The sequence below is a fragment of the Podarcis liolepis genome (assembly GCF_965112155.1).
Source record: "Podarcis liolepis genome assembly, chromosome: 1".
Classification (NCBI taxonomy): domain Eukaryota; kingdom Metazoa; phylum Chordata; class Lepidosauria; order Squamata; family Lacertidae; genus Podarcis; species Podarcis liolepis.
Window position 1 is genome coordinate 106,642,981 of NC_139554.1, and position 23,266 is coordinate 106,666,246.

A 23,266-nucleotide genomic window follows, 5' to 3' on the forward strand; every position below is an offset into this window, starting at 1 on the left:
ACAGCAACATTATAGGAAGAGGAGGAACTTGAGCAAGAACTTTGTTTCTGATATTTTATTATATATGCTTGCCAGGATTTTAAAAAGAAACAAATCAAATAGATTTTGAATAGAATATTCAAAGCTAGATATGTCAACCACGTTTCAGCAGCAGGAGGGCCACTTAAGAACAGAATACCACTTAATACTAAAAAAAGAGAAATGTGCCAAAAAAAGAAGAAGTTTTCTTTTGGAGTATCTCCAACCAATGGACTCCTGACACAGGCATTGGTAAGTTACACTGCTTCTTACATTGTGGGGTTGTAAAGATAACAGAGGACATCGGGTTTTAGCAGCAGTCTAGTGTTCTTACCACAAACGGTTTTGCTCTATGGTGGTGAACCTGTGGCCCTTCAGATATTGTTGGACTCCAACTCCCATCAGCCCCAGCAAGTATTGTCAGGGATGATGGGAGCTGAAGTTCAACATCACCATCTCTATTCTATGACACCCAACTATAGAATGAATGGGGGACAGCCAAGAAAAGGCCATCATCACAAAGAAGTGCTATGCATAAGAATTCCTATCCTTGGATCCAAGTACAACATGTTCTTAAGTTCTGAACCATGGGACTTATATAGGTATTCACCTCATCCATCTTTTGCTTCAGTGAGATGCTCATAGTTCAGTAATATCCGCCCCCCTCCCCCCGGGAAGCATTTGTATGATAATTTGAAAATGCAAAGCACTAGCTGCAAATCACCTCAACAAAAAGTCCAATTGAGCACAATCCTCAAATCATTCCGTAGTCTCTCAAAGAGCAGGGAGAGGACTTGGCTGTCCTAAAGCAAAACAACACTGGTACATTTGTGTTTCAAAATAGGGCAACCTATTGAAAACAGAGTCCTGTCTCCCCACTTTCAGCGAGAGCTCCACTAATGCCATCTGAAAACACCTGCTCTCCCAAGTGAGTGTTTGACATACACTATACAGAAGTCTGTTCCAATCTGGCAGGAAAAGCACAAGCTGTACACCCGTTAGAAAGAACAGATGAATAGAGGTGAGGAATAGAAGATACCCAAAGAGGAAACAGACTGGCAACAAGAAATGGTCTCCCCAGCAAAAGTACTTTCCCCACATTAATCTGTTAAAAAAAGCACCCAAAGCAGCACAAAAAAGAATGCAAACATTATAACTGTACTGCTACAAATAAGGAGGTAAAAAACACAACATGCCTGTAATTAGATAAGAGCTCTCTCAAGCAACTTCCCAAAAGAAGAAAATAATCATCAGAATACAAACATGTTCAAGTTTATCACTGCCAGTAGCACTATGCCAAAACCGAGCTGAATGCAGTGGACAAAGCAATAAGGGGCAGAAACAAATGGACACAGAAGTAAGAGCGACACAAATATAGCAAAAGCTCCTTCTGAAACTGGAAAAAGAATCCAGAACAGAAATACAAATGAACAGTTTAGGTGTAATTTTAAAGTCAAACTGGAAAGATTTGTATCACTTTGCCCCTCTTGCCAAGTACAGGGTGCTGTGGTACCAAACCACTTTGTATGTTATTGCTGCTAAAAGCACATTAATAAGGCAGTGTTGTCTGAGAGAGAAATTTAGCAGGGAACAACATTGTCCAAAGAGAAATTTAGCGGGAAGAACTTGGCTTACGCTTAACTTTCCACAATCCATAAAATTAATACAGCGACAACTTGGCAAAGGCCAGCTAGTTTTTATCTTCTTGAACCATTTGCTTCTAGTTGTTCAGGACCATGTTGAAAGAAGTTAGCTTTCATAGACCCACATATGTTGCCTGCAGTGACCCAAGCCCCATGTACCTATCTGGATATCTTTTGTTAGACAAATCTGGGCCTGTTCTATCTACATAGTTGCCACTTGATTCAGTGATAAACTTAAAGGGTTGGATCCAAATAACTGTGAGTGGAAGGAAACAGCCACCACTGCTCCACAAATATCCATCCAAGAACTTGAACATATAGTGCTATAATATGTAGGTTCTCTTATAGTTGTTATGCTTCCAAGTTCACAAGCTTTTGTGCTTATACGAAAGAACGTAATTAGATTTAGTCACAACTTTTTCTCGTACAGCTCTTTAGTATGAGGTGTAAAAGATATCCCTTCAGTAAGGGGAATACACATTCTTGCATGTGAGACACAATATCCTAAAAAAGACCCCAACACAATATCCTAAAAAAGAACAGCACAAATGTTTTACTAGTTTTTATTCAAATGATTTCTGCAGAGCTAACAGCATCCCTTTTAAAGTTTGCAAACAACAGCCTTATATTTATACACGAGGAAGAAGTTTTTGCAAGTGAATAGCTCCATAACACAAGTTGCTTCACAGCATACAGGTGATGCATATGGGCAACCTCAACCATTTTGACTTACTTGGCTTCAGTATTCATTCATTCATTTATTTATTTAGGGGTTGTCTGAATGCCCTGCACAAAATCACTTAAAGCACCTTCTCACTTTAGCAACATATCCCTCAATTTTTGAAATGTATACTTACGGTTGGCATAGTTTTACTAAGTCCTGGTCAGTGGTGTTTGGTGGCAGACCTCGGATATAAAGATTTGTTTTGCTTAATTGATCCCATCCTGAGTTGCTGCTGCTGCTGTTGTTGCTATTGCTGCTGGTGATGATGGGGCTAGGAGGAGCCATTGGATGGGCAGGCACGATGGGCTGCTGAAAAATAAAGCAAGAAAAGAGGAGCTCATTTAGGACATACAATATGAACTGCACAGCACCTTGATTCATCCTGAGAAAAGTTCTGATGCTATTACTCCGTGGTACAAATATCCCTGCTTCCACAGCACCTTGGAAGCCTACAGAACAAGTCACTCAAAGCATGCAAGGAGACGACACACGTATTATGGTGCAAATACATCATATTGCCCTTTCACATGATGGCATATAGTACAAAGTAGAATGTTTCTCTTTAAACAGACAAGCACAACTGAAGATGTAGAGAACATAGACCTATTATCATCAGCATGTCTCTCTTTAACCAGGCTAAAGCCTCCAACTTAAAATAAGGCTGTCAAATCAGCATGAGCTGACTATATCTACAGCTTGTGTCTACCCTAAACATACTGCACTATGTCATATCATGGAAAGTTATCCACTCCTTTGTGCAGGGGGAAGGGAGAAGAAACTTTTCAGGTAGAGGCAATGTACATGCTTGGTGATGCATTATTTAAGTTCAAACACACTGAATAGCTTAGTCCTCATTGGAAATACGTACATAACTGAATTTACAACAATTATTCTTTATTAATTTACTTCTCCTTTTTGTTACTGCTCTACTGCTTCCTCACTCACCCATCAAGTTCTAGCTGTAAGCTCCTTGAAGCAAGAGTTGACATTTTTAGTTCTGTTTCATTGAACTATGCACATTTATGGCATCCATTATCATAAGTGTACTGGATTACCAACCATATAGAACAGGGGTCAGCAAACTTTTTCAGCAGGGGGCCGGTCCACTGTCCCTCAGACCTTGGGGGGCAGACTATATTTTTTGGGGGGTGAGGAGAACGAATTCCTATGCCCCACAAATAACCCTGAGATGCATTTTAAATAAAAGGACACATTCTACTCATGTAAAAACACGCTGATTCCCGGACTGTCCACAGGCCAGATAGAGAAGGCGACTGGGCCACATCCGGCCCCTGGGCCTTGGTTTGCTTACCCCTGATATAGAATAATAAGTCTTGCTGAAGCAAAACCAGCATGGCTTTTGAAAGGGTAATCTGCCCTGCCTCCTGGATATGGAGAACGTTCTTCTTGGATCAGCAACAGCTAGCCAAAGTTATGGGGTAAGCTAGTTAGCATATGTTTTCTTCTGTTGGATTCTGGACCTCATAATCTGTTTACTCCAAATAGGTTCAAGCTTCAAAATTAGTAATATGCTTCTTCTATGTTTTCTCTGGTCAGAATAATCATCCCAGCAGCAAAGCCATAAAGAACAATCTCTCTGTTAACAAATATATTAGCTGGTAGCAGTGAAAACCCTGATATAAGAACTGATTCCCTTGTTTCTGACTGTTACCACACATGTCCTCAAGGTCTGGGTTTGAGTAATACTAGAGTGACTTTCCTCCCCCATATGCAAATACTATGTTAAATGCATAAAATAAAATATACAATGCAATATGAATGTGAATGATCTTCACACCCACAGACAAGAAGAGCAGGCATCAAATTAGGTCATATTTTCTGCATGTGTTCCTAGTTATAAAATTAACTTGGATTTTTAATGTTGAAACAAAGAATGTATATATAAACCACTCAGCATATTAAAGGCAACCACTATTTCTACAGCAAATATTTATATTACCAAATGAGGGAAAACGTTTAGAGGACGAGCCAAATGTTCCAACCAAAATTAAGCAGTTTTAAGCTCAAAGGAAAGACTAAAGAAGATGAATAAATCACTCCAACTTAAATGAATGAAACCAAGAGTTTGACTTGAGTTGGACTGTGCCCTAGACTTGAGATCTTCAAAAACACTGGTGCTTGGAAGTCTAAGCCAGCTGCACAGACAAAGCATGAAAGTTTGGCAATGGAAAAACTGAAAGTCTTAATTCCAAGAGTACCAAACACATTGTTCATAAGTACTGTTTTAAACAATGTTTAAACAATGTTTAGGTACTGTCTGTACCCTGAAAAGACCTAGTGGCTTAGTGCTTTGCCCTAAGAGAGGAGACTATAAATTGTGTTAAAAATGACATATTTCAACTCAATTAAATGCTTATGGACACTATGGGCAGAATAGTTCCACTGGTGAAAGCCTGCACAAGGGCTTCCATTAGTGCAATGGGGCTTCAGGGGAAGCCCAAGATGCCTCCCCCCCCAAAAAAAAATGGCTTGGGAGAACTCTCAGAGTAGTGTATGTTGGAATGGGGGCTCATTCCATCTGGCAAGCTGAAAAGTGTGTAATGACAGAATGATTGTTGTAACTGCTATGCTGAATTTCTCCCATGACTACTTAAAATTTGAGAAATACTGATATATGTACCTAAAGCTAAAGAGCCCTATGGACATTTCTATGGCATATACTGTACAAATAGCAGCTGAAAGCCAATTAAGTTGATAATTGAACCCAAGTAAGTGGGATGAAGAATAAGAAATTAGAACCAGTTTCTACTGTAAAAAGGTAAAGGGACCCCTGACCGTTAGGTCCAGTCGCGGACGACCCTGGGGTTGCGGCACTCATCTCGCTTTATTGGCCGAGGGAGCTGGCATACAGCCCTACTCAATTGTTGAAGTGGGCATGGAAATTTCTAATACTGCAGACACATCTCCCCGCCTGTATGTGTGTGTGTATACACACACACACACACACACACACACACACACACACTTCCACAGCACAGCAGTCAGTCATACATTTCATTTTTAAATATCTCAAGAAATATTTGTAGCCATGGGCTAGTGGTTAGAATGTCATAACACGGTTTCATTAAGATGAAAGAATTTTGTTCCAAAAAATCATCTACAAAGAAATATACAAAGTAAATCTGAGTCCTGTTTCAACACTAGTGAGGCCGATTTGCAGAAGAGCCTTATCCAAAATAACAAACGCAATAAATTGGAGGATGGGAGCATTAGGACACACAATAGGGCAGGAGTGGGAAGACTCTGTCAATATTATCCTATATCATCCCAAGTCCCACTTTGTGGAAAGCGCCTGGGTAATACTGGTGAACTGCATAATCAAGGAAAAGGAGTCATCTGCATGGGGCAGCAGTCCCTTGGTAATGCAGCAAGAATCCGCTAACCACCGCTGGGCACTGCTGGTAGAGGGACTCGCTCCACCACCAGTGTCCAGCACATAGAAGAACAAGCTGCATGACACTGGGGCAAATGCAGCTCATTTTTCCCTCTGTGCACTGCCGGGTCAGGACCAATGCAGCTCCATCCTCTGCCTAACAGTTATCTTGTCCAGTACACATTTTACTGCAGCATAAGGCTTCCCTGCAACATGAGGGATTTTGTCAAAAGCCTTACTGAAATCAAGATACAACCCTCTAGCTTCTGATGAGAAAAAGAAAGCTTCTCCTTTTACATAGGGGCATTGCTACAATTAGGGGCCAAAGCAGATAGTGAGGCAGCTGTATAGATCCAGTGCCGAGGGCCTCCTGGCAGTTCCCTCATTGCGAGTAGTGAGGTTACAGGGAACCAAACAGCGGGCCTTCTCGGTAGTGGCACCCGCCCTGTGGAATGCCCTCCCTTCGGATGTGAAGGAAATAAGCAGCTATCCTATCTTTAAAAGACATCTGAAGGCAGCCCTGTTTAGGGGAGTTTTTAATATTTAATGCTGTATTGTTTTTAACACTTGATTGGGAGCCGCCCAGAGTGGCTAGGGAGACTCAGCCAGATGGGCGGGGTATAAATAATAAATTATTATTATATTTATTATTATTATATTTATTATTATTATTATTATTATTATTATTTAAACACAGACCTGCCCTCCTACAAAGCATAGGTAACCCGTGGCCCTCAAACCTTATTTTATGCAGGTCATTGAGGAAAAAGGGAGCAGGGGGATGACAGAAGGGAGAAACAGCTTTTGACTGCCCACCACCACGGTGCAGCCTCCCACAGATTCTATCAGAAGTAGCATGACCCACAGCAAAGATTGCCTGATCCTGTTGTGGAATAGGTGCTGGATTTTAGAGCCATGCACCCAGGGAGGACACACCCTTCTTCAACTATGCAGTGGCTCAGCTCCCTTCAGTTTTCTCCTAGCAGGGAATCAGATGCCTGGTTGAGAGAAAAATGATCAAGACAGCCGAGCTGCAGTGACATAAACCTCAGGAGGGGTGGTGGTTCAGCTCTCCTAATTTCGACAACCCTTTTGCTTAAGACACATGCCCCCTTTTAAACTATTGAGGAGGACCATGTTATGTTTAAACACACAGGACTGCCCTAGTTTGGCCTTTGAACAGAAGCAGACTGTCTTAAGGATGCATCTTCCTGTACATGACATGCAATGCAATCCTATGCTTATTTGCTTAGAGGTTTTACAGTGCTATCCTATGCATAACTTGCTTGGAAGTAAGACTCACTGGTCTAAATGAAGCCAACTTCCTACCAGTGCTAGAAACTCAGATAAATAATTTAATCGCCAAACGGCACCTTAAACCTAGGGTTACGGTCGCCACAATGAAATGTCTAGGCGCAGGTTGTTTGGGGGGTTTTTTGCGATTGAAACTACTATTACTATTATTATTATTTTCATTTCTATACTGCTTTATACTTTAAAGAACAAATCTTTAGAACACATTAAAACAGAAAATAAAACAATCCAGAACAAAAGAAATTCAAGCTTCAAGGTAAATATTTCAGATCCTTCTCTAAGTGAATTTTTGCTTTCCCCAGTCACCAACTTGGCATCCAGGGATTGCCACATGATTGCAATTGGACCTATGCCAGTCACAAAATGTGCCTGGTGCCTGGCTAGTTTCTAGCACTGCTTCCTACATAGGGTGTACAAGATTGCCACTCTGCACCCTGAACTGTGGTCTAGAGGTCTAACAATATTCTCAGCATGCTTCACAGTAGGCCATTCATTTCCAGGGTTTTAAAGCCACAGCAGTTAAAAATGTAAGAAAACCATCACACATTTGTAGTAAAGCTAAGACCTCAGACACAATTATGCTCTGTATACCTAACCTGCAATAGATTTTAGGAGGATGCAGCAGACTTAACTTGTCACTAGAGTGAGGCCACCTTCTTCCAAAAAGAAAGAAGGCAATGTTAGATGTCCAGATGTAATAGATTCACTAAGTTAGCCAAGTTAATTAGCCAATGATTTATGACTCCTGCCCCTTACTAGGGAATTAAATCTGAAATGTTGCATACTAGCATGGACAGATAGTAATCTACCATTCTCCAAAGCAAATGCTAGTTTATTACATTTAATAAGCTGGATATAAAGGCTAATTGTATTTTCTTAACTTTGGTAAGAAGATTGTTTTCAGTATCCAAGTAATCTAATATATGATTTGGTTGAAGGAGAGTCTGCACTATGAGGAAATCGTCTCAGAATGAAGTACTAGCTGAATATTTGGATGATCTGAACAATCTTGCCATTGGCATTCAGCTTGCGACCAGGAATTAAACGTGAAGTATCAGCTTTAATCCACTTAACTGCCGTGCCTTTCATTAAGCCAGTGTCTTGACGTACAAAGACCAGCAGGTGTAGTTTTAAAATATAAGAGAAATATATGAGATGAAGCGTTTTGCCCAAGATACCTAAATTAGTGTGAGTGTCTGCACGTCCAAAATGCCCCTGAATTTGAGAACAAAGGTCTGAAGTAAAGTAGTAATTGCCCTTCACTTAAATGCTGCCAGATCACTTCATCAGTTTACGCTGTTTGGTATGAAACTAAGGGTTTTCATATATAGCTTGAGTTAACACGCGGGCAGCAGACGTGTGGTCTTTCAAAAGCTTCATGGCAAAGTGAGATCTTAAGCTTGGGTTGCCCCACACTTCATCCTGCAGTCTAACCACTACAATTCACGGTAACTACTTCCTGCTAGAAAGCATTTTTAAGAACTGAAAGAAGTAGTAACAACTTTACTCTAGTAACTTTTTATCCAGTTGTTTTGATGCAAATTTCAAGTGTTGGTTTTTAAAAAATGTTTTGGGGTCGTTGGTTTGTTTTAAAAATAGAGGAGGAGGAGGAGCAGTACCCCCCTTTAGCTTCTACTTATAAGGCAGTGTTTACATTAGGGCTGAAAGGTTTAACACGTTTAAAGATAAACCAACTAAATCCTTAACCACAGATATGCCAAGCACCCTCATTGTCCAAGGACAGATGCCACATTAGCTACTCACTAGTATGGAGCTAAGAGTTACCTGTGTGAGCAGAAAGCACTCCTGTGTTTTATTTATTTGTTCAAGTTTTTTCGTGTTCTTTTCCTGATTTCCATAGGCTCACGTCTCCTCTCCCTGCAGCAGCAGCCTCATATGTGAGTGCAGAGTGGAGAAAATCCCTGTGTTGTGAGTTGAAAGCCGCTTGTGATTTATAGGATTCCAATTGAGTTACCCCCTGTACCTCACAGTCCATGCTTTATTAAGCTGCCACCTTGCACAGCTTCAAATTATTAGAATTTATTTTATTTGTATTTGGCTCATTTAGGGAAAAAAAAGGTGTAAACCATTTAATTAAAAACAACTAAGCTGTGTACATAAAATAATATAAAACACCACCACCAGATAAAATTAGCAAAGTTTTTTTAAAAAATAAAACAAAACAATTGGCCAATTTCTAGACAGCATAGTAGTCACATTAGTTTGCTTCAGCCTTGTTATATCTTAAAGACTAATGGATTTATTATGGCAGAAGCTTTTGTGGACTACGGTCTACTTGTAGAATTCCCACTGCTACTGGGAGCAATTTGAAGCACTCTCCACTTGGCAGGTGTTGCAAATTCATTGGTCACCAAGAAAGGGAAGGTCTGCGTGCCATGCTGGTAACTATGGCTCATAATTATGAAGGGAAAACCAGGAAAGAATGAATATAGTACCTAATAGAAAAACAGAATTTTCAAAATTTCAAAGGAATTGTATGGCTTGGATACAGAGTTCCTGATGAGTAGAACTCTGCTTGTGGAATGCTGCTGAGGGAGGATGGGGCAGAAGATTTTCAGTGATTCTTCTTGCAGTACCCTGTAAAACCTTATTATCCAGAGGGTTGAGCAACTCTTAGGAAGATAATGAGAGATGGTGTACAGGACTGCAGGGGGGGTATGGTGTGGGTGGGGGGGGGGTGAATGGCCTCTCTTGTCTTCTTCCCTTGGGAATTGCTGCTGGATCTCAACCTCTTCTGTTCACAGAAGGGACATTTGCCAGCCTTGAGGGTTTATTTAAAGAGACTGAGTTCTATCTCCAATTACCTGGGAGTACGTCCCACTGAATTAAGTAGATATATTTCTGAAAAGATATGGTTAGGATTTCCCTGTAAGATGGCTAGCAAAACACAAATAAAATCACTCTTAAAATGCTAACATCAAATACCATTTAAAAACTAACGCCAACAATAAAAACAGCAGATTAAAAACCAGAAGGAAAGCAGCCACAACACAAGACAAACAGCAGAAATAAAAGTATTCATTAAAGGAGAAAATAAATATGCCTTCAATAGTGCTTACTGCACCACCAAATTTGGTGCCACCTGAGGGTCCCTGGGGATGGCACAACCAGGGTGGTTGCCATTTTTGCAGGTGGCAACACTTCCAGGAGGGCCTTGGATGCAGACCTTAATAATCAAGTAAGCTCTATAGAGCAAGATGATACTTCAGATACTGCATATTAACAACAGTATTGTAGAGTTGGAAGGGACCACAAGAGTCATCTTGTCCAACCCCCTGCAATGCAGGAATCTTTTTGTCCAACATGGGGCTTGAACCCTTGACCCTGGTCTTGATTATTGCATGCCCTACCAACAGAGCTACGTTGAGCTCAAAGCGGCTCACAATAGCATTAAAAAACAAACATTGCAATCACTGTCATATCGAAAACAGCATAAAGCAAACAACAACAACAACAACAATTCATCAAAACAATTAATACAATTTAACCAAGTTATAGTAATGCGTCACTGAGGAAGTTATGGGAATAAATAGGCTGGCAAAGGTTTTGTGCATAGGTGCAATTTCATCCCTGTATATTCAGAAAATTATTTTTCCACCTCCAAGCATGAACAAAATGGAAACAAGCCAGATCCTGTGTTAGCCAGAAAATCCATCTGTGGTCTAATCCTGTGACAAAACAACCTAGCAACAATCCCAGCGCCACCAATACTATAGGCTGGGTTTGCCAAAGAAGCAGATGTATCTTATAATAGATATCCTTGGCACACAATTTTTGCTTCATAATGGCCGTTTTAAGAGGAAAGAGAAGAATAACAGGATGTACATGTAGTTTGAGGTGGCCAGTCATTCACAGAAAATGTACTAAAAAAAAAGTATACTAATGCAGGACTATTTGTAGTTGTCATATAGCTTTCCCACTAATGACTTGTACAGTGTGTGGCTCATGCTATCTGAATTCTTTCAGAGACAATTCCAACACAAACTTCACAGATAAGATACTCTGAATCAATCATGTTTGTTTGTACTGAACATGGAACCTTTGCCTCTTCCTGATGGGCACAGAAAAGGCTATTACGCTTTTGCCATTTTTCTGAAAGAAAATCTGTTCCAGTTACTCAGAACTATCAGGGAATGGTAAATATTTGTGCTGAATTTCACATTAGGCAGCTGTAACAAGATTTTAACTTTAGCAAAACTGTCATTGGTTCTACAGCAGAGTGCCTGAACCAAATTTTTGTCAATTTCAACATGTCTTCCTGATGCACACTAAATGCTAAAATACTTTTTTCCAACTTCCATTCTCTTAAGAGATGGTGGAGCATTATATTTTGTTCCATTTACATTTAAATCTTGGACCCAGAGTCAAACACAAAGAACATGAAATATTGTAGACAACATGTCATAGAGATGTCTCCAACATTTTCTGGCAGATGTATCTTAAATAAAGGCTTTAATAGTTATGTTAGTCATGTATTACAAAAAATTATCCATCATTTCACTGGCAGTGTACTGTTTTTCTGGGAAAGCTGATTGCTCAAAAGGGTTTGCAAAGCTTGGAATTTTTGCTCTACTTACAAATACTGTACTATAAATTTCTTAAATAAAATCGTGTAGCTTCTAAAATGTGATATGACTGGATGTGGTACTATTATTTTTAGGTCTGACTTTTATTTTGTTTTTTGGTGCTAACTAAAAATTCCAAATTTTTTGAACTCTCCTCCCTTGGAGATGTCTTTTTCCCCAAAAAGGCATTGCAACAATTCCTCTTTCCTCTGAAATTATGAACCACAAACGGCAAAACAGCTACAGATTCTGCACAAAGATACCATTCCAGACAGCATCAGCCATGCACCAGCTCCTTTTTTAATGAATGGGTTTTGCTAGAGAACAAGTCATTGATGGAATGCACCATAAAATTGGAAGAACCTTGCCAAATATTAGTGACAACCTGAGCCACGTTAGTTAAAAATTTACCCCAAATTTTGTTATGTCAGCCACTATTTGGTAATTGTTCCAGTTATTATCCAGTTTTCAGAAATGCTTTTTAACTGTCCTGAAGACATTGTTTAGGTGACTATACCTCAACATGTCCTGCATAAGAGCACAGATTGCTTGAAATTTATCATTCACTTGAATAAATTATTTAGTATTCAAATTTCAAGAAACACACTTGGGAAGTTACAGAATAGTTACTTTGGTTCAGAGACCTTGTGCATGTGATTTGAAAATGCACTACCTGAAGCAAAAACACACTAAGCAATCAGCTGAGTAGAAGCAGATGGGGATGTTGTGATCTTATTAGCACCAAACAAGTCTTGTATACATCTGTGAACTGCACACGGATGCAAATGTGATTCCCAGATGTATTGGGGGGGGGGGGGAATGATGTAGCAACCAGAGTGTCCCTGTAATCACAGAAGTCTTTGCATCTGCCATCTCCAAAGCACTGAATACTGCTTCAGCTTGCTGTATCACTGTGCCTATACTTATCCTTTTTTTGTAGTAGGTATTTATCACAAATTAATAAAACTGTATTTTATTTTACTTTTTATTAAATTTCTATACTGCCCATCACCCAAAGATCACAGAGTGGTTTACAATATAGAAGCACAAAAAATATATAGCATAATAACAAACAGAAACAATACCCCCCCAACATAGTTTAAAGGCCATAGATTGTTAAATTAGCCTAAAGCCTGGGAGAAGAGGAATGTTTTAGCCTGGCACCTAAAGATATGTAATGAAAGCACCAGCAAGCATCCCTGGGGAGAGCATTCCACAAGTGGAAATCTACTGCAAGAAAGGCCCGCTCTCATGTTGGTGGTGCTTTCTGGACCTCTTGTGGAGGAGGTACACAAAGAAGGGTCTCAGATGATGATCACAGAGACTAGAAAGGTGCATATGAGAAGAGGTGGTCCTTGAAGTATTGTGATCCTGAGTTGTTCATGGCTTTGTAGGTCAAAATCAGCACTTTGAATTGGGCCTGAAAAATAACTGGCAGCCAGTGCAGTCGGCCCATAGTTGGCATTCTATGCTTAAACCATCTTGCCCCAGTGAGCAACCTGGCTGGTGAATTCTGCACCAGATAAAGTTTCTGAACCAGAGGCAGCCCCATGTATAACACATTGCAGTAATCTAACCTAGTGATTACTAGAGCATAGACAACATAGGTTAGGCTCTCCCTGTCTAGATATGGACACAGCTGGGCCACCAGCCAAAACTGATATAGGGCCCCCTGCACAAGTGATGCTACTTGAGCCTCAAGTGACAGCAAGAGATCCAGTAGTACCCCCCAAGCTGTGCACCTGGTCCTTCAAAGGGACTGCAACCCCATCAGTAACAGGCATCCTCCCATCCATGCAGTCTAGGGAACTACTGACTAACAGTGCCTCAGTCTTATCTGGATTTATCTTCAGTTCACCTGCTCTCATATAGTTCATTACTGAAGCAAGACAACCCCACTCAGTGGTTTCATGTAGATGTTAAACAGTATAGGGGATAAAATCGATCCCTCAGGGACCCCACGAAACCGAAAAGCACCATCCAAGCATCACCCTCTGGAAACACCCATCCAAGTAAGGCCAGAACCACTGCAATTTGGTGCCACCCACCCCTAACTCATCAACAACCGCTCCAGAAGGAAACCATGGATGGTGGCATCAAAAGCCACTGAGAGGTTGAGGAGAATTAACAAGGACACATTTTCCCTGTCTCTCTCCCGACAGTGCAGTACTACCTGAGAGAACATTGGGATAAAGCCAAATATCATTAAACTGTAGGCACCATCTACAGGCTTTGGCACCATCTACAGCTTCACCAATATATGTTAAGGAATTTATGAAAGAAACAACGGGTAGGAGGGAAAGTAACTTAGTTAGATATTGCGACTTGTTTAGAAGTAAGCATCTCCTTATCATGAAACATTAGAAATAAGCTTCAAGAAATGGGTTGTGGTTTCTTTGTCCTCTGGCCCCTCAGCAGGTTACCTCCAGAGGCTTTGGAATAGATTCTTTCCCCCTGGAGGACCAGAACCTGTGGATTCGATCCAATATACACATCCAGTTAAAAATACATGTGCCAAAACTCTTAGGCAATATGACCTTCATTAATGGCCAACAGATTTTTCAATCAATATTTAGTAAAAGGAGGCAGTTTCAGCAAAAATGTATTCAGTGTTAATTAACTTGGAACTTCTTTACCAAAAAGCTTCAGAATACCCGTGAAAAGGATTAGAGGACAATGATTACTAATGAAGATGGGTGGTGTACATTGGTTCTTTTACACTGGCAGTTTATCATTCTTATTTCACACTGCTCTTTAGCAAGGCAGACTAAAAACAAAATTTAAAAGATTTTGATTAATTAATCAAACAAACAAAACACTTGCTACAATGAACAAGAAATTCTAATATAATGTATATGTAATACAAACAGATCAGAAGCAATTCTCAGTGAGATCAACTTGTCCCTCAATTATCTAGGTACAAGGAAGCAATTACTCTGAAGTGGCTGGGTTCATACTTTGGCCAAGCCACACAGGGGACCTAGTTGCTCAGGGATAAGCAGCCAGAAGCACAAAACAAGCTCTAGATACAAATATTCAGTAAGAAGCTGGTGTGTCAGACAATCCACATGATCCCAACACTTGCCTCAAAACTGTGGTCAGTTGTGGTTTGAAGCTTTACATCATCTGATGCAAATAAAGAAAACCAGAAATTCTAGAATACCATATTGAAACCAAGTCAGCCTCATAAATCCTTTCAATAAGTGCAGTTTCTAGGCTACCTCAACCTTCATTAGAATATTTAGCTACTCCAACATTGATTAGCCAACGTGTTATAAATGTACAAGGACAGCTTTGTCACATAATCAAAAGGTATACTTGTAGTCTTCCAAAGAATGAATTAGTGTCCTATTACTATTGCAGAAGTTACCATACCTGCTGCTCCTACCCATCTTCCAGTAACAACACAACTACGTACGTCCATCCATCAAGAGTTGCAAATCTAATTATGTAATTGCACCATGTTTTCCAGTAAAGCACCTCAACAAATATATGTGGACTCCCAGAAGTTGTCAGACTCCAACTCTAATCAGCACCACTCAGCGTGGTCAATGCTGAGGGATAATGGGAGTTGTTGCCCACAAAGGTTCACCATCCCTGCTACAGGTCTTTTTTGACAGGCTAAAAGATAGTAATATAAGCAAGGCTTCTATAACAGGTCATTGAAAGAGTCAGGGGCCATGGAAATCAGTTATGTATGCCATATATCACCTGCTAAGCATAAAGGATGTGCTTTGGGGAGAGTTGAACTGGTCTTGGAAAACACATACTTCATACTGCAAATTTCCTGAACAAAAACACGCCACTTTCAGACCTCAGTCTGAAGAGAAGTTTTCGCTGGCAGGAGGCCGAAGGTTTCCTCACATGTGTAGCGAATACATCATAGTCCAGGACTGTCCTGTCTTCTGTTTTGCAACCCAACAGAGCTCTTAACATACCATTAAAGGAAATAGTCCAAAAAATGACAGTGTTGTAAAGGGGGAGAATGAAGGACGTCAATTGTCAGGCATAATACATTGTGAGTGAAATTGTAACTGTACAAGAGAAGCTTCTATGTTACCAAGTAGACTAGCCTTGCAACTAGTACCAAGAAAGGTAGCATTGAAGGAGCTTTTGTAATCTGGAAGGAGACACATTCCCTGCCACCCTGCCCAAACAAAACAGGCCTTCAAATCTACCACAAAATTGTTAACAGAATTTTGTGTTTGCAGACAGGTTAGTAATTATTATTTATGGCATGGCAACTTTTGTTGGCATATTGGCAATGATTCAATTAAGTCATAATGAACGAGTGTACCAATGACTGCTCTGCACATGTGAACACTATCTCCTTCTGGCTTTCCAAATATCGCAAATGTTAAGGGCATTATGTATTTTAGCTGAATCTTCGTCTTGTTGGGATATTGACGTTCCATGTTAAACTGGTTTTTTACAGTTTTATGTGAAGCAGGATAAAGTCAAAATTGGCTAACACCTAGCTCAGACTCAACGAACAGTCTGCACTGTCTAAAATTGCCAAATTGTTCAGATGCTCTTAAAGCAATTTAAGCATATATTTTAATCTTGCTCCTTGCTATCTTTTCTTACATCTCACCAGAACAAGACTGAGTAGGTATTTTAGGAGGAGAGGATAGCGTAAGCATAAATGCAGCTGTAGAACAACACTAATTAAACCTGTACTAGGCTTGCAGCATTCTAGTTAATAGACAGTGCCGGTCTTACACTCCCTGCTGAATTAACAAATGGTTCTCCACCCACTTCTCTCATCTGTCTGCAGCACATCCCTTCCCTTTCCTGTTGCATCAGGAAACTGCAAATTGAGACGGTTCTGCACCGTGCAGCTAAATTTACCACACTGCAATGCAAGCATCTAACTTATCCTTCCCCTATGGCAATGGCTTCAACCTCTTCTTTGAATTTAGTCAAGTGCAAAACCCCAGGCAAATTTCCTTAAGGAAAAAACATTCGTTATTTGGGAGAGAGAAAAATTCATTTGGAAATACATTCTTTTGTTTTGAGTTTTTTCTCTGGAGAATCTCCATAAAATGAAAACAGCTGCTTGAGAGAGCAAGACAGAGGCCTCCTATACATGAAAACTTTATTGACTGTTGTTAGCTATGGCTGTATTCCACACTGTGCTACACATCCTTGCTTCTTAGATATATTGGGATTTGCTTCATACAAGAGCAGTCTATTTATCCACGTAGCTCAGTATTATTGTGATTGAAAATAGTTTGCCAGGGTCTCAGGCAGGGATTTTGCCCATCATCTGCTACCTAGAAATACCAGGTATTGAGCCTGGGACTTTCCACATGCAGTGCATGAGATCTCCTACCAAGCTAGGACCATGCACAACTAATTACCATATTTTTCACTCCATAAGACAAACTTTTTTCCTCCTAAAAAGTAAGGGGAAATGTCTGTGCGTCTTATGAAGCAAATGCCGCGGAGGAAGCATGGACGGGGAGCCATGGCAAGTTGACTTGTATGAAGTTCTACACATTTCTAGCAGCCTCAATTACTGCTCTGTTGTCACCAGTTACAATATTCTTTGCCATGGAACTGCATATACCATCCATAAAGATATACCACCAGCACAGATGTAGGATCCCTTGGTAACTGGGGAAAGGGGAGGGGAGGAAGAACAAGAAGGCATGCTGTATTTTCTAAGAACTATATAGCTCTTAATCTCCATATTTTTAAAATCTTGGGAGTTTCAAATAATGGCATGCCAAACAAACAGAAAAATGACCAGTTTTTGTCATCCAACTCCAGCTAGAACAGTAATACTAAGCAGCAGGTTTTGCTAACATGCTTCTAAGACAGGTACAAGGGTGATTTAGGCTGCAATCCTAAACTTGCTTGTCTAGAAGTAAGTGCTACAGAACTCAGCAGGATTCAGTTCCGTCCATTAGTAGTCACAGTGTTGCAATGTACATTAGGTCACCTTGCCTGGATTTAAGATATCGACTTCAAACCACTAAAAATGAATGCCAACATTATTCCATTTTCTCATCCCAATGCACTTTCAAACGCCTGTCCTAAAAAATGCAAGGAGAGGGCACTTCGTGATATATGTATTTCACTGCTATGTTTGGCAAGCCTATGGAAGCTGGTCAGCCAAATTTATGGCTTGCTAGTAAAACAATCTTTCTAAGTACATTTGCACACATGTTAAGATTCATGCCTTATAAAGTGTGAATAAAGTAGTGTCAGAAATAGTCTACAGTAAAGATGTTTTGACAGATGCTCATAGAGGAAAACAAATGTGAGCATCTCCTGAACAGAGTGACAATTTACAATATACCTGAAGAACTGGAAGAATTTCAAGCAAGGGAGCTACTAACTCAATGTATTAAAAATGGGTAGAAAAGCAAACAGTGACTGAAAAAAGGACCAAGACAGGACCACCACTATAACTTACTGCAAGTGTGCACACTTTAGACCAATGGTAGTTGTCCTATCAAGGACAGAGAGCTCTTTTGTCACATCCAGCTGTTCAAAAGAAAGAGGAATTTAACGTATTTTATGCTGTTGCCAGAAATGTATGTCATGGGCATGAAGACCAACTGTGATCCACATGCATCATGCTTAAATGTTACAGGTGGGGTGGGATCATTTGTTGTGTGTGTTTGGTGGGATTTCATGCCAAGTTTAATATGTTCATCAACCATGACAACGTGTGTGACTAATTGGTCAAGACTCCTTGTTATGCTTTATCAATATACATCAGTATACTAAAAACGTGCAACACATTTTTTCACTAATCAGAAATAAGTGGAGAATAAGTGGAGCGAAATCAGTACACCCAGATAAAAGTATTTTCAAAATGTAACGTTTTGCTGCAATTATACTAAAGATATGATATGAGAGGCTGGTGAAATTATATTATCAACCATAAGACAAACCAGTACATGGCGGAAAATAAAGCAATTCAAGTATGTCTACAGCTTAGTAGCAGAGTGCAGCAATATTCCCCTACCCACTGTGGCTAGCAACTGATATTCAGATGCATACTACCCCCAAAACTGGAGATAATTTAGCCATCCTGAGTAGGGCCACTGAAAGCCTTGTCCTCCATTAATTTGTTTAATTTCCTTTTAAAACCATCTCAGAAAGTGGTCATCCCCCCATCTCATGGAAGTGCATTCCATAGCTATAAACTTTGCACTGTGTGAGAAACTACTTTCCTTTTGTTTCTCTGGAATTCATTGACTGATCCCTAAATTCTAGTGAAATGAGAGGAGGAGAAACACATCTCTCTATCCACTTTCCCCCACATCATGATTTTATACTTCTGCCTAATACGTCACTGAATATAAAAGGAAAAAGAAAGTAGGGTATAGATCCTTCTACCACATAAAAAAGAAATGTCTGATATATCAGATACATTCCCATCTTGACATTTTCCTTTGGCACAGTTCTGATTCTGACTTTTGACTGAAGTCTTTTGCCAGTAACCCACTGCCAGTTAGACTAGACAATAATGGGATAGATGGACAAAACAGCCTGACTTGATTTAAGGCAACTTCATTCAGTTAATATTTGGAACAATAATATGTTTAGATCTGTTCCTTAGAATGCAGAGGAGTGCCACATTCTAAATTACCTACATCAGAATTCAGGATAGAGCATTAGAACTGCAAGAAGTACAATATCTCTGAGTTATAAAGGATTCATGTTTAGATATCCCCCCCCCCCAATCTATTTCTCCAGTCTGGGCTTTAGGAGAACTATCCTGAAGGTTACACTTTATATTTAAAAAGAAAAGGAAAAAAGAATTGCAAGCAGATAATGACACATAAATAATTTCACTTCATGCTCACACTGGAAACTACAACAGGCCATAGCTTCAAGTGCAAAGCACTTCATGTACATATGCAGAAACACATGCGTATGCAACTATTGCAAGCCATAAGAAACATTATTCTGTACCTAGAACTACTCTGTGTGCAGAAAATTGATATCTGAAGTATCTTTTACTCCACAAATCCCATTTTTAATAGGATTATTCCTGAGTAAATTAATTGTGGACTGATGCCTAAATGTTAATCCAGAAGGCATTTGTATACACATGCTTTTGCAAGTTCAAATGCAACTATAAAAATCTAAATATATTAAGAGTTTTTAGAATCAAAGTGTGCTGGTGGGGGTGCTTTTTAGTTTCCTGCAAATTACTGAGCTAAAATGCATCACCAAGCTTTTTCCTCTCCCTTGTATAAGGCTTTGCCTTTCAAATCTCTATACCGTCACTATCTACCTGCATTAGAAAAAAATATAAAAATTGAAGAAGGAATTTTACAACGGCAAACAGATATGATGCTTTGATGCTATACTTTAAAATCAAAATGTTGAGAATCAAACACCGTACATTTTAAACTTGGATCGCCATATAGCTTTTTTCTTTTTACTACTTCTAAGCAAAAAAAAGAGAGCCAGTTTTAGCCAAATTTAAAATTCATAATACAAATCCTATTGTGAACAGACCTGGGATCAAGAGTTTTGTGTGTCAGCCACTAAACAAGGCCAAGCACTGAATCAGTGTTAAATTCCTCACATGCAGCTACGCCCAGTTAATCTGCTTGAAAGCAGCAAACTATGTAAATCTACTTATGCTAGTGAGATAAACATTACAGTCATCAAAAATGTAACAACATGCAACAAGAATGACTGTTACTTGGCAAAAGTGGATGTTGGGGAGGGGAGCTAAACACCTCACAAAACAGGTTGTCTTACAACCAACTCATTTTCAAGCAGTACTCACTGGCAACACACACACACACACACACACACACACACACACACCAACTTGCTCCCCTAGTCAAGTTTCTCCACCAGCACTGCAGAGACACAAACTGCATACAGAACTTCAACAGCAAACCATGCTTTCCTAAGGAAAGCTTAAATCAGTTTTTGCTTTCACATCTGCAATTGAAATGCATTTGAGAAGCCGCTCTCTTGTCTCACACTAAGATTCACAAGAAACAAAATTCCAGGCTAAATTTGCATCACCTGTGAAAACACCCCAATTCTCTATTCATATAGCAATACCCAGGAGTCTCAAAGAAATGTCTCTGATTTATACAAAGCAAAGAGGAAAAACCAGACTGCATAAACAGGTTTCTGAAACGGTTAAGACAAAAAACGTATTTGGTAAAAGAGTTAAAATTTGATAGTGCTCCAAGGTAGCCTCTTTGTTGGTAAAATGCCCTTTCAATTTTAAATATTGTCTAAAGTAAAGCATCAATAACTTTTAAAGACATCACTGCTCTTGCTTGGAAGTTTATGATTTGTATCTGGATATTCTAAAAAAAGAACATGTGCGCATTTCAACTGTGTTCCATTAGTCTGTATTACCTAGCCACAGTTTCCAAAGTAATTCTGACCTGAGCAAAAGAGGACTTCAGCATGCTCCATTCTGACCACGATGCAGGAAAATCCTGTTTAAACAGATGACTTCAGAGATCAGTTTTCACTGTTCACCATAACAGTAGAATACAGGAAAAGATTAGGCACCACCTATCTCTTTCTGACCTGAAAAAAGAGAGAGCTAGCTGACTGGCTCCTATGACTAATGTAGATGAGAAGCAGAAAGCAGTATAGCAGGTCTTTACTCAAAGTACTGTAATTATATATTCTTCTGTAACGTGAACAGGTTATTTAAGCAGCAATACACTCATGCGCATATGGAAGACACATGAACATTTTTTCAACATTTTGAAATTAATGCACAATTTCTTTCTACAAAAGTTGTCCAGAAAGTGTCTTCCCTTTGCCTTATGCATTGTCCCAAGGTTGTCCAGGCTCTAGGACCTAGGACAGTCCATCCTTCTCTACCTCTTCAGTGGGAGTAAGCCCTCTGACCTGAAAGGGACTTCATTTCGAGTAGACACGTATGGGACTATCCTGTGACATACACTAAGAGTGCCTCAATGATAGTTCAGAAGATTTTGGAACCCAGACTTTATTATCTTGTAGAACGATATCATAATAACATAAACACTTTTTTAAAAACTCTATTATTTTGTCTGATCAACAACAAAAACATATGTGTTCTTATGATATATCCTTCATGAAAAGGCACATTTATGCTCTATTATGACTTATAGTTATTTAAAAAGGGATATAATGTGACAATAATGTATTGAATTTTATTGGATTTTTCTAACTGAATGAAAAAACTGGGAAACATACTGGAGCGGTGTGTGTGTGTGTGTGTGTGGAACCTGCTCTGAAAAGCTTAACATGGGTCATTAAATTTTCTATTTTAAAATATTAGGATAATTTTAGGGTGAAATAAGAATATCTGCACATTAAAAACCAGACAACCACTTTTTTATCACCTAGATTCATAAAGACATCTGCAAAAATGACATCATGAAAAGCACTTTTGAGTGACGAGGAGCCACAGTTGTCCCCAATTAAAATCAATAGGAGCTTATGCAGGCAAGAATGCAGGCACACTCAGCCTTCCCTGTGTGGGAAGTGTTTCACCAAAGAATGGCTTGACACCAATAAAAGGAATCTTTGGTACCCAGGGTCTTAGGACCACATAATGACCACACATTCGTTTTTTCCGCTCCCCATTGAAAAAGAAGTCTGTTTGTTTTTCTGATTCAGTCAGCCCTTTTAGCTCTTTGAATTCAAGGAGTGCACTGTGAAAAGAAGAGCATCTTATCAGTGTGTTCCAGACCAGCAGGCCGACTCACATCCGCATGCAAAACATACACCCCTTCCAAGTGAAAGGCTTGCCCTCTGCACTCCCCCCCCACCCCGCCTTTCATCACCAACAGCCCATGTGCCACTGACAAATCAATGAACACACAAGACTCCAAAAAGTGCCTGGCTTAATTAACTAGGTTTTCAGACTCCAACACGCCCTAAGTATTTGTTTACATAGTATTTGCAGACCGAATAATGCTATCCTTTACTGTACCATCCACACGGTAATAGTTCTCTATTAAAAAGTGAGAGGATACCAGCTAACCAAAAGTATCCACTAACTATGCCAACTAATGAAATTTACCAGCACTTACAAATTAAGGCTTTAAAACTTGGTAAAACATGAAACAAAATAAGATAGAGTTTTCATCGTTCAAAGTACTTTATGAAATTCACAACATCCTCAAAAACTATTGGTGAGGTGGCTTTAAAAATTAAATCAGTACTCCATGAAATCCTTGGCAGAAGTATATATTGCACAGTAACTATTCTCTGCCTACAATAAAGTCAAAGACAGGCCAATTCTATTTTATTTATTAAATTTATGTGTCACTCTTCATTGTAAGTTATCAGGGCGGTTCGCAGAATAAAATACAGAACAAAAACCTGTAAATAAGTAAAATGAAACAGCAAAACAATACCCCCCTGCCTGTAAAGTTACAATAATTAACTTATTTAACCACTTACATTGGTGTAATCTCACTGAAGTCATCACAGACACTGATTCACTTCCTTTAAGCTACTGAGAACAGGCCCAACTCCCCACCTCAAAAAAACCATGAGTTCTTATTTTCTAACCCAATTTCTTCCTGATCACCTCTAAAAGAGGATTCACAAACACACACACACACAATACATGCATACC

General features: G+C 39.5%; 1 protein-coding gene across 4 annotated transcripts in view; it reads right to left on the minus strand.

The window, feature by feature from the left end:
- Window positions 1–23,266, minus strand: part of RBMS1 (RNA binding motif single stranded interacting protein 1) — a 113,903-nt gene that overhangs the window by 46,841 nt on the left and 43,796 nt on the right. For all 4 annotated transcript variants that reach the window (XM_083494902.1, XM_083494901.1, XM_083494899.1 and 1 more), the window contains exon 2: window positions 2,519–2,694. In XM_083494902.1, the coding sequence (XP_083351028.1) occupies window positions 2,519–2,694 (176 nt within the window). The remainder of the gene's footprint in view (window positions 1–2,518; window positions 2,695–23,266) is intronic.